Source organism: Eulemur rufifrons, chromosome 6, assembly GCF_041146395.1.
Source record: "Eulemur rufifrons isolate Redbay chromosome 6, OSU_ERuf_1, whole genome shotgun sequence".
In the NCBI taxonomy this organism is placed as follows: Eukaryota; Metazoa; Chordata; class Mammalia; order Primates; family Lemuridae; genus Eulemur; species Eulemur rufifrons.
The window spans coordinates 66,626,913-66,646,659 of NC_090988.1; the positions used below are offsets into that span (position 1 = coordinate 66,626,913).

Sequence of the window (19,747 nt, forward strand, 5' to 3'; positions counted from 1 at the left end):
CAATTGATACAAGTGAGTGAAAATGGAATTTCAGCCACCCAAGATGATTTAGCTGGGTCCCCATCCTAGTGTAGGAAGTGGTCTGGCAGGGACCCTCCATCAGGACTAACCTCTTCAGTGATGATCGAGACAGCACCTGTGCAGCCTGGTTCATGGCCCTGACCCAAGCATTCATGTCTTCCTGGGTGTCGGCACTGAAGTAGTAGGTCCTCATGCCCGAATGCTCAGCCTGAGAGCCCACCGTGGAGCTGTTGTAGATGAGAGCTCGCATCCCCGTGTGCACAGCCTGTAGGCATGGCGATGGAAACACAGATCAGAGAGAGGTTAGCACACATTTCCCTACTAGGAGCAAAACCAAGGAGGCACTCTGGCCACGTTCACCCCTTTCCAGATTAAAAGCCCAAGCACCACCCAGCTTGTTTCCACCCCTGGAAAATGTCACAGGCTAGATTCCTCTTTCTTAGTGCAGTCAGGCCCAGTGACAGCTGCGTCTGTTCCCCAAAATAAAAGCCCCACAGCTGGACCTGTTCCCTACTCATCTTACTCCTGCTTGGGGTATTGGGTGCAGGGAGCACAGAGTCAAGGCTTATGTGAGGAAACAGGCTTTTTTAATAAACCCTCATATTTCATAGAAGTACACTCTTGGGAATTCCTGTTTTGGTTTTTCTAAAGACTGTGATTCCTGCTTTGGCTACAATCAAACAAGAACTGAATCAAAATCAGCTGCAACAGCAGGTGGCTTGGTGTGCATGTTCACTGTGCTTCTCTGCTCGGGCATGAAACGTGGTATGTGTTCATCAAGGAAGCAGCTGTCCTGTTTCTCCAAAAAAGTCATTACAGAGCTAACAGTTGACTAAATATTCTTGCACGCCTACTATGTGCTTCTGCCTCAAGATACTTTCATATCTACCCTTGCAAAGAACCTCGAAAAAGGTACTGGGAATGACCACTGAAAAGTAACTGGGATGCTTTGCAAACTAAAGGCAACCCCAGTTTCCCCCCTTGTGCTCTGATAAAACAGGGGCCTGGTCCTTTAATTTTGCAAAGAAAAATCTCACCAAATCTACCTGGGAAGATGGTGTGGCAAGAGGAAGATTTACTGAGTATCTACTGTGTGTCTCCTGGGTACTTCCACAACTTTAATCTCGTTTTAATCCCAATAGCCATCACTTCTTGGCCTTTCAGCTAAGATCAAAACACAATCCCAATAGACTTGAGAGGTAGAAACAGAATTTTTGTTTTACAGATATGGCAGACAAAGCTCTGAGATGCTAAGTAACTTTCCCAGATTTCCATACCTGGTAAAAGATTCTTCGTAGCACTTACCATTACCTGACGCTATTTATTTTACACATTTGTTTATCACCTGTTTATCATCTGCATCCTCCCTCTTTAAGCTCCATGAACGCAGGAACTTTGTCTATTTCATTCACTACTATATCCCCAGGAGTAATGCCTAGTACATAGTAGGTGCTCAATAAATATTTGTTAAATGAATGAAGAATTAGCATCCACATCTGCCTCTAGGTCCATACTTCTCTGTATAATGCTTCCAGGTTTTATCCAAAAATGAGGGTGATTATACAGGTTACTCATCTGATAATCTGGATGCAGAATGAAAGGCAGATTCCACACAAGGACCAGTCAGAGAAAACAGAAGAAACAAAAGCTAGAAAATGACATGCTTCTAGAATCACTAATGGTCATGGATGAAAACCTCTCAGATGAACCTTTGCCATTCACTTCTCCTCCCCACATTCTTAATATCCAGGTCCAAAATGCATATTAAATACAGGCCTGCTGCTGACACTCACGTGTCTGAGTCCATCCAGCCCAGTGCCAAGGGAGTCTAGGCAAAACCTTGGCCGTATGCTTTCCAGTTAACACAGTCCTGCTAGGCAACTCTGCATAACCGAACAGAAACCAGGCTATGCCTCAAGGCAATAAGGATGTGAGCAAGGAAGTTTCCCTCAAAGACATAATGCCACTAGGAGATGAATGCTCCCGGCTCTTGCACCTCAGGTCTAGGTACAGCACCGGTGAATGGAGCCAGGATCTTCACACCTCGAGCCCCCAAGGTCAGCTTTTAGAAGAGAAACCTCGGTGGAAAATATAGGAGCACCCAGAAGGCCAGAGTCCATCAACTGACTGATTCATTCTTGAACTTATTCAACAATAATTTATTATTTACTGAGTGGTTACTGTGTGAAAAGCACTGGACCAGAAGCTGGAGGGACAGCCTTAAATAAGGCCGTGACAATTTACAGCCAAGCAAAAGAGAAAGACCATGAACAAGTAACTACAACTGTATCAGTAAGGTCAGGATGCCATAAAAGAGGGGAACAGGGGAACCCGGCCCCACCTGGAGAAGACTCACCTGAGGAGCCTGCCTTCTACACAAACAGCAGCTGTTTAAGTAGGAGTAGCGGGAAGGAGATGTGTAGGACCCCAAGAAGGACAAGAGCACACAGCATGTCCATCCTCAAGGATGAGGCCAGAGTGGCTGGTACAGAGAAATGGAAGGGAGAGCCGCACAAAGGGAGGCTACTGAAGTTGGCAGGGCTAAGTGTCATGTCAAGATTTCGTCTTCACTGAAAGAGCAATGAGCAGCTAGTAACGGGTTTAAGCAGGGGGTGATGTGATCAGATTCTGATTGGAAAGACCACTCTGGCTGCAGTATGGAGAAGAGGTTAGAGCCGGCAGGAGCCTGTGAGGGGAGACGGATCAGGGGCCGCCACGGGAGCACACGTGAGAGACGGTGGTGGAGGCAGAGAAGGGGCGACATGGATGGAGTCTGGAGAAAACTCGCAGCTACTATCAGCAGGCCTCAGTAATGGACTGGATATGGGAGGGGAGGGAGTGGCGAGTGTCTAGGATGAGATTCTCAGGTTTGTGACGTGCCCATTTCCTAAGAAAAGGAACTCTTCATGTCCAACCGTTGGTCTGACTACAAGCAGCACAGTGAACAGGGTAAGAACTTGGGCTCCTGGAGTCAGCCTAAGGCCCAAGCTGGGCTCTGCCCACTCGGTAACCCTGGGTAAATTGCTCAGCCTCCCGTGCCTCAGTTTCCTCATCTTTAAAATGGGACTGTGGGTAACAGTAGATTGATCCTCTAAGGCCATGGGAGGAGGAAACGAGATAATGCATATAAAGTGCACAGAACACAGCCTGGCATTTGTAAATCTCAAAAGATGTTGTAGATGTTATTACAGGAGCAGTCACTTGAGCAACCTAAGGAAGTTGACTGGCTGAGCTTTCTAGAAACTTAAAGACTCTTCTTCCTCCCCTCCCTGTCACTAATTTACAGAGGACTAAACATGAAATATAAGTAAGCCTGAACCCACCATAACTTGGGGAGTGTGAGCACTGTCACTGACCACGATTCCTGCTGCAAATGACTGTTTTGTGTGGTCTCTGTGGAATGGAACTAGCTCTGTTAGCCAGGCAGAACTAGCTGATGGATAAATCAGCGACTTACAGCTCAGTGACAAAGAGCTGTGGAAGTACAGAAGAAGGGTACCCAACCTGTCGGGAGGGCTCAGGGAAGGCTTCCCAGAGGAGGTGACCCTGAGCAGAGAAATGAAGGACAAGTAAGAGTTGGGGGAAGGGCATTCCAGGTTGTGGCCGAAGCTCAAACAGAGGCCTATGGGCAAGAAACATCCTGGGCCTTCAGGCACCTGTGTATAGCTGGCGGGAAGGTATAAGATACGACCGGCTAAAAATGTGACTGGAGAAATACGCTGGGGCCTTGTAAATCAAGATTGGGTTTTACACTGCAGGCAACGGGAAGCCTCTCAAGGGTTTGTGGTGGGAGTACAACCGGAACAAACGTGCAGCTTAGGAAGAGTGCAGAGGATGGATGGGAGGCTGCAGAGGAGTTCGAAGGCTGAAGCAGTGACAGCCAACACTTATAGAGCACTTACTGTATACTATGCAATGTTCTAGCAGTGAGTCACCTGGGAGGGGATGGTGGCAGCAGCAGTGGAGAAGAAGAGATGGATCTGAGAGATACACAAAGAATAAAATTGAAAGGGGAGAGGAAAAAGGTCTTCCCTAATAACCCACATGCAAATGCAGACTTCAGAACGTAAGCCTTACGAAGTCAAAGATTTTGTCCTTTTCACTGTTGTAGCCCCAGTAACTATGAACTGCCCAATAGACTATCCGTGCAGTAGGAGTCTGTTGAATAGAACTGAATACATGAAAAGTCATGTCTCTTAACATGTCTTCAGCCAGAATCTAGAGCGGCAGTCTTAACTTCTGTGGCATGGACGTTTTTAACAGTTTGGTGAATCCTATGAACCTTTATCAGAATGTTAAGCACACAAAATAAAGGAAATAGATTATAATGAAATATGGTTATCAAAATATTTTTAAAATGTGTGGTATAGTATTACAGGGGTTTCTCTAATGATATATTACATAACAGATCTAGTGGCAGATATAATAACCATTGTAATTTTAAAGTGGTGATGAGCACAAATATTCCATGATATTTGCACCAACAGCAATATCATAGGAAGCTATTTATGGTTTCTACTGGTGACCAAGTCACAAGTACCACTGATACACGTGTGACTGCTTTCTTAGTTGAAGGAAATGTTATATTTCAGTTAAAGGTTAAAAAATAAAGATGTGATTTATCCACAACATTTGGGGGTCTGCAGACCTCAGGGTAGGAACCCTCGGTTTTGAGAGAGGGAGAACAGCTCAAAGGGGGGCAGTAAAGGCATTTTCCCCATTCAAGACCCTTAGACACTTGGCTGCATGGGGATGTTTTCTGCTCCTGATCCTTGATCTAAGGAGCCAAGCTTGCTCAGAGATGACCAATAGGCCAAGGAAGGCTGTGCATCCAACAGGAGGTCTGTTGGGAGGCCCCAGGTGAGCCGCTGGTCAGGGCAGCATAGCTCCTAGAGGCCACCAAGAGCGCTGCTTGGCTGATCCTGCAGTCCTGGCTGAGCCTCAGGGTCTATCTTGCAGCCAGACTTCCTGGTGAAGCCTAGGGGCTACCAGGCTGCGGGCACAGTTGGCAAAAAGATGACAAGAAGAGGACCGTATGACCTTTTAGGCTGTTCCTACCTGCTACTGCAGATACTCCAAACAATCTCAGGTGAGGTGCCCTAGCAACAGCTGGAGAACTTCAATTCTGGATACAGAGAAGAACCAACACCAGAGGCAGATATAAGGCCCAGGACACAAAACATTGTGTATTTTTTAGTATTTCCAAGAACATGGATCCTAAACTGCCCCCAGGGTCCAGCTGTGGCCCCTAAAAGAACAGTGATGCAACTCAAAGGAAAAGGTAACTCTTTCAGACTCAGGAAACTATCGCTCCTTCTGGAGAACCGGCTGAACACCACCAGATCTGTCTGCAGTAGCTTTATTCTGCCCTCAGACCCTGAGGACCCTAAAGACACCCCCACCCCCACCCAATACATGATGCTTTCTGTCTTCCAGACAAAACATTTAGGGAACACTCTCGGTGAAGTCTTTCTAAGGAAAAATTTTTAAAAAAGAAAAGAAATCGGCCGGGCGCGGTGGCTCACGCCTGTAATCCTAGCACTCTGGGAGGCCGAGGTGGGCGGATCGTTTGAGCTCAGGAGTTCGAGACCAGCCTGAGCAAGAGCGAAACCCCATCTCTACTAAAAATAGAAAGAAATTATATGGACAGCTAAAAATATATATAGAAAAAATTAGCCGGGCATGGTGGTGCATGCCTGTAGTCCCAGCTACTCGGGAGGCTGAGACAGGAGGATTGCTTGAGCTCAGGAGTTTGAGGTTGCTGTGAGCTAGGCTGACGCCACGGCACTCACTCTAGACTGGGCAACAGAGTGAGACTCTGTCTCAAAAAAAAAAAAAAAAAAAAAAAGAAAAGAAATCTAAGACACATAAAAGTTGTTTGCCCAGAATCTATTTTCACACTTCCCAGTGAAGTGTTAGGATGAAATATAGATACAGTTATGATAAGTTACTTTGAGGACATTCCAAATGCTGTCCCCCCTAAATCACATGCAACATCGTTATCCCAATTGTTTGCCCACTAGCAATGCTCAACCCTAGAAAGGAGGGTTTTCTGAGGAAGACTTTCAGGCTGCAAAAGACCAGTCAGAAAGCCACTGGACAAAATGTTTTCAGAGCCAGCAATAAGCAGGAGGCTCTGAGCTTTGAAACAGAAGTGTTCCTAAAATGACACCATAAACATCAGTCACATCAAACCACCTCCTGTCTCTTATGCTGTGTGTGTAGCAGGTGACCAAGACATGGAAGAAACAGCAGGGAAGAAGAGAAAATAATTGTCTCCCCTTCCTGTAATACAACTGAAAGAGGATGCAATTCATGGCCAAGTTCTGCCCCCTTCATCTTCCAGCTTTGCAACTTTGGGCAAGTTTCTTAAGCTCTCAGATTCTCACATCCCTCATCTATAAAATGAAGCTAATGATACTGCCCTCACCATGAACATTAAATGAGGTTATATGTATAAAAGTACTTCCCACATCATAAAAGGGTTTACAGATATAAGGCAATACTATTCCATGCAATATGAAGTGGGGCAGGATTCCAGAATCACCAATCCATAGCAATTATGGAGTGACATTTGATAGCATCACTCAAGGGAAAGAGGACAGCTCAAACCTGCCAACGAACAAAGCTGAAGCACCAGCTCATCACTGTGTTCCCTTAGGAAGGAAAATAAAAGGAAGATGAGACTGACTTTCTGACCTCCAGCACCACCGTGGACTTCAGGTCAAGATGCTGATGCAGACTATCACTTTGCAAGAGCCTGTCACAGACTGAGGACCAATCACTAACACCACAGACACTACATATCATGCTTTCCTTTAACCCTTCCAGAGAACACTGGGAGTCTTATCTTGTGTTTTCCCACGGCCCTTTTACTATCTATGCTGGAAAACGTGATTTCTATCAATCTCTGCTTTGGTATCTATTATCCAGTACTCATCTTGTACCCCCAACATGAGGATTGCCAAGCAACAAATGTAAAGGGCAGGAGCTCCCTACCCCAGCATTGTCTCATGTCCTGAGCAGCCACGAGAGGGCTGTGCTCTGTGGGTACTGGCACCAAAGGCTGCTTGCTTCAGTGCTCTCTGGGACTCCCACTCCAATGGCCAGTAAAGTAGGTCTTCAAGCCACCCCATCCTCACCATCCCTGGGGCACCCAAGAAACACCTGCAGTGAAGGAATCGGAATCTGTGGAGGCCACCAATGGAGAAGGCCTAGTGACTTCGAAAGTTTGAGCCTAACCACCACCTTCCTAGAGCCTCCATACCTGGCCTCACAGGTGCTACCGGGCATCAGAGGACTGCCAGCAATCATCCTGGCCCCACTCACTCCAACTGGCCTAGCAACAGAGGAAGCAGGAAGGGGGTTTTGCTGGTAAAAGGATCTGCCTGGGAATCGTTAATGATCTAGAAAATAAATCAAATTTCATTCTAACTGCTTTTCAACAAGACAAACAAAAGGGACAAACCTGACAATCTCTTCGACATGCTGGCCCCTAATGCTCAATGTGAATTTTCATAAAATAATTGACATAAATCCATTATGAGGGGTTATCAATTGCACAAAACGGCTGGATACTAGTTAGACTGGCTGATTATGGTGATAAGAAAGCACAAGAAGGGCTGTGTTCAGTATGTAATCACAAGACTGGGAGTGAGGCCAGGTGCGGTGGCTCACACCTGTAATCCCAGCACTTAGGGAGGCCAAGGCGGGAGGTTCGCTTGAGGCCAGGAGTTTAAGGCTATGATCGCACCTCTGCACTCCAGCCTGGGCAACAGAGAGATAGCCTGTCTTTGTTTTTTAAAAAAAGTTTTTAATAATTGCAAAAAGAAAGGTCTAAATATTGAACACTGCTGGCCATCTCCAAAGCTCAGATTTAAATGAAAGTACTGCTGACATGATATAATTAATATTATTTAAAATTTATAACTTTGTTAACCTATGTCTGAAACTCTCTATCATCTTAACTTCTTCCTCCTCTGCAGAAAAAAGCAGCTGCTTTTATGAAGGTGTCTTTTTGAGAATACCAAATTTCTTAAGGTAGAACTGCTGTACTCAAGGGGAAGGGGCGGTACCTTAAAGGAGTACTTGCGGCTTATGCGATCCTCAGGGGCCACTGGTGAGATCACGTAGCTGGGCAGAGGGATGCTCCCGAGAACTGCTTCTTCTCGGCTGTCTTTGAGTGGAAAAAACACATCAGAACCACCTTCTGGGCACCTTCCCGGGGCTGGTCCATCCCACTGCCCTGCTTCAGGGCCCCTCCCAACTGCCAAGGACTATAGCAATTTCTTCTTAACTGATCACGTAGGTGCTCCCAGGGTGCCTCTGTGCTAATGCCAGAACCACAAAGGTGATTCCGACAGGGGCCCTCCTTGATGGGGGAGACAGGCATGTAAACACACTCAACTCAACCTGCTAACTCCTGAAATTGAGCCGGTGCTGTGGGGACACAGAGGCAAGAGTGGCACAGTCTGGGGAAGTCAAGAAGGCTTCAGAGGGTAATGCCCTTCAAGGATGAGGAAGGGCAGACTGGAAGGAGCAAATCTCACAGGCAAAGGTATAGCATGTATGAAAAATCCTACCTTATACTTCTATTCTTTCCTCCCTCAAAGCATCTCCATTACCAGAGGTAACTTACTTCCTAGTGACAGAGTTGGTCCTGTTGCTCTCCTACTCAAAGGCACTTGCCGATTCCCCACTAGATACAAAACAAAGCCCAAATTCCCCTGCCCATCTGTGATAGCCCTTTCATTTTGGCTCTCACCCACCTCCTAAGCTTTATCTCCTAGTACATTCTCCATGCAAGACTCAACTGGCCACCTTCTTCTGCTTCTAGAACTTTACTCAAGTTATTTCCTCTCCTTGTAATAACGTCCATCTCCCCAAAGCTCTACGCATTCTTAAAAGCCCAATTCAAATCCTCTCTCTTCTTTTTTTTAATGGAGACGCCTTGCTATATTGTTATTTTTATGGCCCATTGTCATATACATACATAACTTGTAGCATTCTAACAGTAATAAAGTAATACCTTGAGAGTAATGTGAGCAACACTGATTAATGCTATGCTAAACAATCTCAAATCATATAAGAATTCTTGTGTCAAAGTTATGTAGAATTTCAGTCTCTTCTTTTGCTTGAACAAATCATTTCATATAATCAATTCCTCTGCCACTGCAGCAAGCTATCTCTGATTTAGTAAAATCTGGAAAACTGAGTATCAAAGTTTACTTCAATTCTATGTAAAGTAAAGGCTAGCCAGTATCCTGTGAAACCTCTGTGTTTTACTTTGGAAAAAAAATCTTTTGTCAAATCCTATCTCTTCTAAGAAGCCTCCCCAGATTTTCCAACATGGAATTCAATTCTCACCCCCTTTGAACTGCCTAACAATTTTGGATATCTTTTAAAGCACCAATCACAGTCTGGTCTTGTCTTCAAAGTAAGCTGTCTATCTGTTCCTCCACATTCTGAGGCTTCCTTCTCAACACTGCACTGTCCCTAATTTCACATACTGGAGAGCCATAAAAGCTCAGATGGCCAATTCAATTCACCAGTTGCCCATCCAATATCACAGAGGACAAATCCAGGTTACAAAATACAATGATTTATCCATACTTCTCACCAGTCCAGACTGCCTCAGAGGTGTGCCTATGTCCCAGGTGGGGCAGAAGCTGAGATGACTCTGGATCTTAAGACCCTAAGCAGTAGGCAGACTGCTGGATTCTGTTTATTTTAACTCAACAGATTAAACTTCTTGTGTCAGGACTGGTAAAACTATAGTCACCAACCATCCACATAGGTTAAAGTGAACACTCTGCCAGGGTAACAGGCTACTAATTAGCTCAGGACGCTGGTCTAATCACTGACTTCAAGAAGACTGCCATTTGTATCCCCTCCCCACTTGGGCCACCACAAAGAGCCCTTGGTGGCCAGAGCCTCAGCTCACCTTTATAATAAAACAAACAATAATCAGCAAGCACAAACCACCTCCTTTTCCACAGCCTCATTCCAGAACTGTCCTGCAAAGCAAAGCAAACAAGTCAGGGCAGTATCTGAGCATACTGTTCCCCCTCCCCAGTCGCGTACATCCTGATTCTGGAACCAAGACTTGCCCATGTTCATTCTTTCTTTTAATAAATTAATGTTTTATTGAATAGCTATTCTTTGACTAGGACATTAAAATTCAGATTCAATGATAGTTTATTCCCAGGGAGTTTTATTTTATTTTTGTTTCTTGGAAACAAATTAACACAAGCCATCTTCTTCTAAAAAGCAAAATGTGAATTCAAAAATACAAGTCTCCCATTAAGAAAGGAATCAGTTCTTAACAAAAAGGAAGTTTTTGTTGGGTTTTCTTCTTATTTAGGTGCTAAGCTGTAAAATATCTTCATTTATGCTAATTGGAAAACTGAATTTACACAGGATTGAAAAGCATTTAAGTTAGCTAATGAATTAACTGAGGCAAAGTTCTATTTGACTAAGCTCAGTTCTATACCATATGGTACTGATTTTGCTGTTGTGTCTTCCTTCCATTCAATATAAAAAGATTTGGATTCTCTTTCCTATCAAATTGTCTCATAACAAAATTCTGTATTTATTCAACTAAAACGTAAAGGTTTGTATTTATTAAGAACATTTTAAATAATTGTGAATATTCAAAAACACATGGCCAAGGTAGGCAAATAGCAATGTTTTGGGGTCAGTTTTCTCCCAAACCTAGGAAAATTCCACAGCTTCTTTTAGCTTTAGAGAAGCCTGTTAAAATATGTCTTCCTTCTGCAGCAGTTTTTGACAGGCTTGAATTTAAAAAAAAAAAAAAAAAATCTGACAATTTCTAAACCTAAACACAATGAGGATTGTTCATCCTCTACTTACTAAAATGTGAAAAACAAATTTAACTTGAAGATTTCAACTATATATCAGTTTTATTATATCTCCTGCGTATCAACCGCATGATTTCTAAGGTCTTGGCACATCATATTTGCTTTGTTTGGAGAACTCTCATCTATCCTTCCATGCCTGGTTCAAACGTCACTTCCTCGGGGAAGTGTTCACAGCTCTCTACACAGATCTCTGTTACAGCTACAGCACAGCCAATGGGCCTGGGCTAGGGGTAGGAGGTGGGGAAAAGAATTATTTACAAACCCTTCCCTCTCCCTCCACATTTCAAAGGAGCATCCTTGGCTTAATGGGGACAAGGATGCAAATGGAAGAAATCAGAGGGTTAAGTGACGCTAGTAAGAAAAAGATGGGCAGATCTAAGAAAAGAGAGGTAAAAAGAGCTGCAAGGGGAGAAAGGGAGCAAGAGAGGGTGGTGCCAGGAGAGTCTGAGAAGAGGCTGGAGAACTGTTGGAGCAGCCATGGGAGAACCAGGGGAAAAGATTCCGAGGGGACATTCAGGATTTCTTCTGTGTGGCGTGCAACGTGATGCCTCCCTCTGTCTTTCCACAAAGCCTTCACTTAAACTGGCGTCACTGCTTTGTGGTTTTTTTGGATATGATACTATATGAGAGACTGGGCTGGGTGACAACTTAACACACGACAGATGTGCTATCTGCTTCCCCTGGTAGGTGAGAGTTTCGCAAGGGCAGGAGCCACATGTTACTCATCTCTTGACACCTGCTCTGACAGCACTTGCACGGCAGGCACTGGGGGAATGAATGAATGAACGGCAAAGAGAGAAGGAGGCCGAAAGAGACATGGTCTCTGGCCCCAGGAACTCACAGCCCAGCCATGGCCAGAGGACCAGAGGCGAATCAACTGGCCATGGGGATAGCGATGAAGGACAGCCTCAGCAGAGACAGAGCTGACAGGGCTTCCTGACTGAACACGTGTGTGGGGAGGAGGATCTGGTGATGACGCTGAAGTTTCCACCGAGTGCCTGGGAGAACAGTGGGACCGTCACTCAGATCCAGAAAAAGCAGTGTCGGAGGAAGAGAGAGAGAGGGCTGAGGAGACAATGAGCTGAGTCTGGCTGATGCAGAATGTGAGATGCTAGGTAGCTAGGTATGTGTGCTAGACAAGGGGGAGAGGAAAAGATAGAACTTTTCAGCCAAACGATGACAAAGACTCTGTGACATCAGGAAGGCAAGTGCTGGCAGAAGATTGGCAGTAAGGCTGGATTCATGCTGAGCCACCCGCACTGTGGCTGGGTCCCAGGGCAGCCAATAGCTCCAGGGGCCAAAGTGGTCAAGTCGGTTTTGGGAGAGAAGCTATAACCACTGACTGCACTGTCCATTCATAAGAACAAACAGCAAATCACTCAGCACGGTGGGCAGAATCAACCTGTCCCAGACAAACTCAGGAACAGAAAGGTTACGTGCCTGTTCCCAGCTTCCTGGGGCAAGAGCCGTTCCCTCCCCCACTCTCACTCCTCAGCGTCCTCACCTGCTTGTGCAGCCAGCCCCTCACCACCACTGGAACATTGGGGTTCCTCCGGATCGCCTGGTCCCTCTTACCAAAGCTGTGGACTTTATTGCTGGACTTTATGATCTATGAAAAAGCAGACTTGAACTCTAGCAGTAGAGGATTTAGGGAGGCAGAAAAAAGCACTTGCATGTTTGGAGGGCTGTCAGCTCTCCTTACTCTAAGCAGCAGCACCCTTTGATCAAAAGAACAGCAACGAGACAGGGAACGGGCATGCACATGGCTACAGCATTCTAATTAAAAGGGGAGCCCAAGACCTGGCAAGCTTCCCAGCTGGGTCACAGAGAAAAAATTTAAAGGGATTTTTCAATCAACTTTCAGCAGCTGTTAGCTCTAATATGTCCTATGGCTTACTGGAGCAAAGCTACTTTTTGGTCACAGATTTTGCCAATTTCCAGATATTCTCCCCTCCTATCTGGGTTCACCTCTCGGCACTTTCCCTTTCTCCACAATGCTGGTTCTTTTCCCTAATCGTCAGTGTTCCCACACCTCGAGCACAAAAACTTCTGGGCCCTTCTCAAAGGTACTCTTCCTCTAGCCCATCTGTCACCAAATCCCTCCAGGCTCTCTAACACACATCCACATGTGAATGAGAGGTGTGGCCCTCTCAACCATGCCAGCAAAGTGAAGAACATGCTCCAGGTCCGAGGCATCAGTCCTGGTTCTGTCAGAAATCACCTATTCTCTTGAACAAGGGTTATAACTCCTCTTGGCCTCAATATTCTGATCTGTCATCTGGGGAGAACACTTCTTATGGGTCTCCCTCACAAAACTATAAAAAAGATCAAATGGGCTTCCTGTTACAAAGGGGCTTAGCAAAATATAAAAGAGGTGAAAGAAGGAACAAGTAGCCAGGAGCTCACCTTGGGTCCAGGCTTCGCCTCCAGGGTGGAAGTGGTCCCAGCTGTGGACGTTTCACTGACCATGCTGGACGGTCTTTGGTTTCTCTCTTGCTTCGACATATGTGGATTTGGCCTGTGTAGAGACATAGGGGAATCCAGTAAGTGCCAAGCTCCAGAGTGGGAAGTGGAGTCAGATTTGTTCCAGATTGGAACTGGTTGCTGGGCCTTAAACAACCCAGGCCTGATCTTTTGGAGACCACCGGATTCCAGACTGTAGCCAGAAAGCCACGAAGCCGGCCTAACCATGTGCTTCAGGGAAATAAGGATGACAGATGGCACATCTCTACAGCCTGACACCCCACAAAAGGGCCCAGACTGTCATCCCTGCCTATAGTCCTAAGGCCCCCACACTCTTAATCGGGTGTCTGTGATGACTGTCTCATCTGATGGGCAGGTACAGTCACACTACTCTTCTCGGCAAGCAAGAGCAATCCATACCCTTACACACACACACCTTCATTTCCCTGGCTCCCAAAAGAAGCTGTTTATAATTAGTAACAAGAAATCACTTGCGCATACAACCACACCCCCAGATACACACAGAGAATCGCTTACATAAATGCCAGTGGGGCTTGCCTCCCAAAATAGACTACTCAACAAAGAGACTTATTCTGGAAGCACACTACTGGCTCCAAAATAGAGCCATCAGAGATATTAACCCCTTGTGCCATGCCTGGAGAGCAGGAAGAAATTAAACAAGACTCGTGCCCCAGTTAGCATCCCCGGGGCTTCCCCCATCAGCATCCAGCAACATGGAGCTTCCCGCCAAGAAGCTGCCCTGGGAGAGCCAGTACTCTGGGAACATCTCGGCATGACACCCAAGAGACACCAGAGAGAGTCCATCTCACCTGCCTCCACAGAGCCTCAGCATTTGCCAGAGTTTTTCAAAGCAGCAGCAACAAATGCCCCCACACAAATTCAATATCTATCCTTGAACAGCTTGATGCCTGATCCCAAGACCCTGCCAACTCTGGGATCAGCAAGAATTTCTCAAAACAGAAGTCTCAGAGTTCTGCCAATGGGTAATAGGATTCAGGCAGTTGGAGACCAGGCAGACTGTAGTAAACTGAGGCTCTTTGCCTAAACAGTGGAGAAAATCTGCCCTGGAGGCCTGGGCCAGGACCCTGCAGAGCTAGAGCTGGGGCAGTCCACGCAGGATGTCGACGACGATAAAGCGATCTGGATGTCCTTCACCCAGCTCACTTTTAGAGAGATGAAAAGCAGGAAAAATCTTAGTTTCCACCCTGGAGGTATGCTGCTTCCTTCAAAGACCACTGCTGCTCAAAGGATAAGTGATCCGTCCTGTGTCCCGAGATAGAGCCCTGACATTCTGCATTATGATGGAAGTTCTCTGCAGAAGTAGCCGCAACCTCTGTGTGCTCTCCAAGCAGCGCTAGCAGCAGGACCACCGCAGCAGGACCACCGTTGTGGGCACCCTGGGGTTAGGCCCTGCAGGATGCTTGGGAGCTGGAGGTGCAAGTCCTACCAAGCTGAAAGATCACTGGCTCCTTATCCACTTAGGCACTCACTCCAGATTCCCCGCCCCCGGCCTCCATCCCAGCCAGACTTTTGTTACTGCTCCCCACTTGGAGGGAGAATGTCACCACGCTCAGCTCACTGCTGGCAGAGGCTGTGTGCAGCAAGAGATAATCACCGATGAGGGGTGGGAAGGGGCTTCAAGAGCCTGCCTTGTCCACCCCCTGCCTCTAGGCAGAACTACGTCCAAAATATCCTCCCGGAACCTGGTCCTGCCTGACTCTTCAGATTTCAGAGGTTGAGACAAAGAAAAAGAGTTGTCAGGTTGCCTCAGTTACGGCAGCTATATTTCTAAGCAAAAATTCAGGACACAAGGTTCAACAATAAAAGAGTTGTTTGGCATTTCATCAAGTGTAATTTGCTCCCATTTAAGACACTAATAGAGGCTTATTATAGAATATTTGAAAAATATAAGGAAAAGCTGAAAGGAGAGAAAAACATCACCCGCGGTCCTGCTACTGAAAGGAAAAACATTTTGTAACACTTGGTATAATCACTTCCATTCTTTTGTATATGTCTGTTTTGGGGTGGATGGGGGAGGGGAAACAAAGGTGCTTCTTTGTTTACATATAATCGTGATCATACTGTGTTCATGATGCTGCATCTTCATTTAAAAAACCTTATTGTAATATAAATATCTTCTCCATTATTTTAAACTAATTCACATCATCTTAAATGACTGCATCACATTCCATCAACTAGATATGCTATTACTCTTCTGTAGGACAAAGAAAAGAGTATCTGGATTTGTGACTGGCCCAGGAAATCCAGGAAAAATGGCCACTTTTGCCATTTCTGCACCTTACAATTTCGAGCTCTAACTTTAATTGCCCTCCCCTGCATCCTAACCCCACGTCCCCCTCCCCACCCTGGTTTCTGGGATACTGGCTGGGGAGGTTCTCCCACCCAATAGTATTGGAAGAGAGATGACTGTCCCCGCAGCTTTGGGTAAGTCAGGAAAGAGGGCACAACTCCCATCTAGGGAGCCAGCAGGGAACAGATTTTGGCTAGAGAGGGACTGGTTATGTCCCCAACATCCATGAGGGACAGCGGTGGGTAGGAGGGAAAGAAGAATAGGAAAAAATACACACAGACAACTCTATTTCTCTTGGACACCACCACTCACCTACACCCAGAGAAAGCTTATTAGGAGATGTGACTAAAGTTCAAACTAAATCTGCCCCAAGGAGGGGACTGTGTTGTCTCTGCAAACAGGGGGCATGTCTTCACTAGGGGTCCCCATGGGCAGAGACAGTTCCCAACTCAAGCCACAGACTCAACTGTTATCTGGCAGCCCCTGAACTGGCTCTTTGAAAGAACACAGAGCTACCCACTTGTCCAAGTTACAAGATCTGCCTTCAGAGGACGTTCCTATGAAGCTCCTCAACATAGGTCATGATGGCTCCAGTCTTCTAAGGATAAGCATGCCTTTCAGAAATGTAGAACTACAAGTTATCTGGAATTACAACTAGCTTTGAAAAAAAAAAAAAAGTGGTGGTCATGCTTGGGAACACCATTTGGTATCCAAAAATAGGGTTATGGAAAAAGTTTCAAAAACAATTTTCTCACTTGGCTAAAAAACTGGCTTGATGGAAACTTCTAGAGGTGGTTTACACCAGTGGTTTGAGCAATGGAAACATCAATGGTGCATGTGTATAGCCTCCTGCAGAGACAACACTGAAAGGAACATCACTCACTTGGATTCTGGTACATTTGCTTTCAGCTAGTTACATCTTACAGGTGTTTCCCACTTAAGAGCCTGGTGGAGCAGACACTGATTTGTCAACCAAAACACTCCTCAGACAGTATGCTCCTCAGAGTGTACCCTACTGACAAGTCTCCCCAGAGAAGAGCTTGTGCCCCTGAACTGAGCAACTGGGAAAAGCATTTAGTTCCCACCAACATGTCCTCAGGCATATTGAGTCACCTCAGATCCCAGGGAGAGGAGACCAAAAAAACTTGCACATACAGACTCTTGGTGTCATCAAATAAAACCTATTAACTGAAAAGGCTGTTTGCCAGGTTTCTGTGCTATCTGGATTCCCCAAGTACAGTGGGATGATCTGAACAAAGACCTCCCTTTCCTTGGCTTGGGCTACATGAATGCTAATTATTTTGCTGGAGGAGTGTAGGCTGAAGTTGGAAACAGTGAGCTAGAATTTTAACACAACTGCCTCCCATCTGAAATGAACAAAAGAAGTTAGGACTAGACAAAATCAGTCTGGAGAAGCCCAGCTGGAAGGTGGCTTGATTCTCCTCTGAACTTTGTCATGGATGTCAGTTGAGTTGGGCAGGAAGTCACTTTCTCTGTCCCTCCATTCCCCGTGTATAAAAGGAGTGCTTCTGCTTCCTGAATATTTGGGACTAAATGCAGATGTAAGATACTGACAGATGTAAGAAAAGAAGGTTATAAATACAGAAGCACTTTTTTTCTGTTGGGTCTGAATTTAGGTGTGTTTGGTTAGTGGGCTCCTCAGCTGCCTGTCAGTCAACACTGTGAACTGAAGCAGACTGAAGTGAGGCCACAACCAGACCATTCCCCAACCTCTCTGTCATGACAGGGAGGTCACTAACCCAAACATCGTCAACCCTTAAAGGACAGGACAAGGTCAAGCAAGCAGAGGGACTGGGCTGTACTTGTCAAGCACCTACTGTGTGCCAGGCACTTCCCCTGCATTATGTTACTTAACCCTGCAGAGTCAGTTTTAGCATCTCCATTTGTAGATGAGGAAACAGGCTCGGAGAGATTCATGACTTTCCCAAGACAGAAGCTGGACTTCTAAACAGGTTTTGCCCCAGAGAGATGATCCATGGCAAGTCTCAAGGTCTGAGAGAAGCAGGCGTTTGCTCTTCTCGGCCCCAAGACCAACCCCCAAACCAAGAGGATCTAGGGGTGGTGAAGAAGAGCACAAAACACCTGGATCTCAGCCAAGCCCTGCAGCTCACTGACTCCTGTACAAGCCACACGAGTCCTTAGGCCTCAGTTTCCAGTTTTCCAAAATGGGTGAAAACCACCTCTCATCTCACAAGGTAGTTGTATAGAATGAAATGACGCTTTGAAAACCATGAAGCATTGCATGAAATGAAAAGCATTATTTGTAATTGTTACCAGTGGAGACACCAGAACTTAAATCCCAGCTATACTTTATTTCTAAGGCACTTCTCTCCAGACAGCCCAAGGTGCCAAACAATTAACTTTAAACAACCATCATTTCTTATAAACATCCCTATAAACATCTTATCTGAAACTTTTTTTTTTAAGTGTAGCAACCCTGTGGCTGAGGGATTCAGCTCCCATTTTTCCCCCAGGAGAACGTTAAGGCCAGAGACATCAAGGATATGACAGGAGGTTAGAAAGCTATGGGGAAACAGAAATCTTTTACTGAGAAGACCTCATTAAATGACTCCTGTCACCCATTAATTCCTGGAAAAATAGGACCCCAAATTCACGCTCTGTATTCAAGGATTCTACACACAGAGAGCTCAGCTAAAATTACTGATATGAGAGGAGAGGTGAATGAGAAGAGGGCACACTCACAAAACCAGCAAAATTTTTAAAGAGCTTACAGCCATCAACTAAGAGTTTGGGAAAAGCAATGCACAATGAAAATTAGGGAAAAAAGAGAGCTCTTATCCCAAACAGGCAAATACCTCCACACCCCCTCTTCCCAGAGAAAGAGAGACACACACAGACAGACCGCCAACGCTCACTGTAAACTCCCAACACCCCGGGGGAGGCTGTCTGACACAGGTTTTCATTCAGTAACTATGGCCTCATTATTCAACTGTGGCTTACTGTGTTCCTTCCCCTTACCCCTCAGCTCCTCTCTTCAACACAGGCTCCAATTCCTTACCCCACCCCACCCCAGGAGCTGTAAACCAGCCCAAAAGCACCCCTTACCAGGCATGAAAATAATTGAATAAGCCTTGTGCTGAACCCATACCCCTGCCAATATCAGAAAATTGCCCTGAACTTGGCACAAGCACAAGCCCCCACCCTGCTGTATGACCCTGGGCTCGTCTCTTTCACTGTCCAGGTTCTGGGTCTTCCTCTGTGCAGGGGGAGAACCAGACCTTGACCCCGACTGTTCCTTCCACCTCTGCTTTACTGTTGCAGAGATGCTACAATTTTAATCCGCAACTTTGGCAAACCCTCTTCTAGCCTATCTGCTCCTCCTAGCTAACCAGCAGCCACTTCCCACTTCTCTCATTAGACAATGGCATTTTCTAATGGAGATTGGAGCAGGTGTGGCGGGGGGAGGGGGTAGAATAAAAGGACAAGAAGGGCAAGAAGGGAAGTCACAGGAAGAAACAAAATTACTGTTTGAAAGCAGCTTCCCTCCTTCACACAGCAAAGCCACCACTGCAGCGTTTCCCCCCCCCGCACAGACAGCCAAAGACACGGTTGCTGTGTGGCAAAGACTGCGTCCCCAATGCCAAAGCCCCTTGAAACAGCAACACCAAAAGCCAAGCCAACACCTAGGTGTTTGAATGAACTGAGGTCCCCATCACCATCTCCTCTCCTACCTGTGACTATCACAACCACTGTCTCCTAGTCCAGGGAGGAAAACTGAACAGTCAAGTTTCTGCATCTGCTTGCCAGGTGTTTCCATTTTTCCTCATTTTTTTCTGCTGCCATGGTAACCAAATGCAACAGGCAAAGCTAGTCCAAGACTGCCAGTGTCTAGAGACAAGGTACTGGCTATATCAACTGCAGACAGCAGCATCAGTCCCACAGACCAGAGCTCAGCAGATGAGCATCAGGACAGACTCCTCTGGGAGTTTAAGAGCACCCCTCTCCAGTGCTCTCTAAATCTCTCAATGCCAGCTTTACCAACTTGTAGCTGCAGGAGGAACAGAAGACA

At 46.0% G+C, this 19,747-nt stretch overlaps 1 protein-coding gene across 3 annotated transcripts in view; it reads right to left on the minus strand.

The window, feature by feature from the left end:
• Positions 1–19,747, minus strand: part of PLEKHA7 (pleckstrin homology domain containing A7) — a 209,685-nt gene that overhangs the window by 61,528 nt on the left and 128,410 nt on the right. For all 3 annotated transcript variants that reach the window (XM_069471183.1, XM_069471182.1, XM_069471184.1), the window contains exons 5-9: positions 13,308–13,419; positions 12,406–12,510; positions 9,965–10,037; positions 8,097–8,197; positions 111–286 (exon numbers count right to left, since the gene is read on the minus strand). In XM_069471183.1, coding sequence (XP_069327284.1) covers positions 111–286; positions 8,097–8,197; positions 9,965–10,037; positions 12,406–12,510; positions 13,308–13,419 — 567 coding nt within the window. The remainder of the gene's footprint in view (positions 1–110; positions 287–8,096; positions 8,198–9,964; positions 10,038–12,405; positions 12,511–13,307; positions 13,420–19,747) is intronic.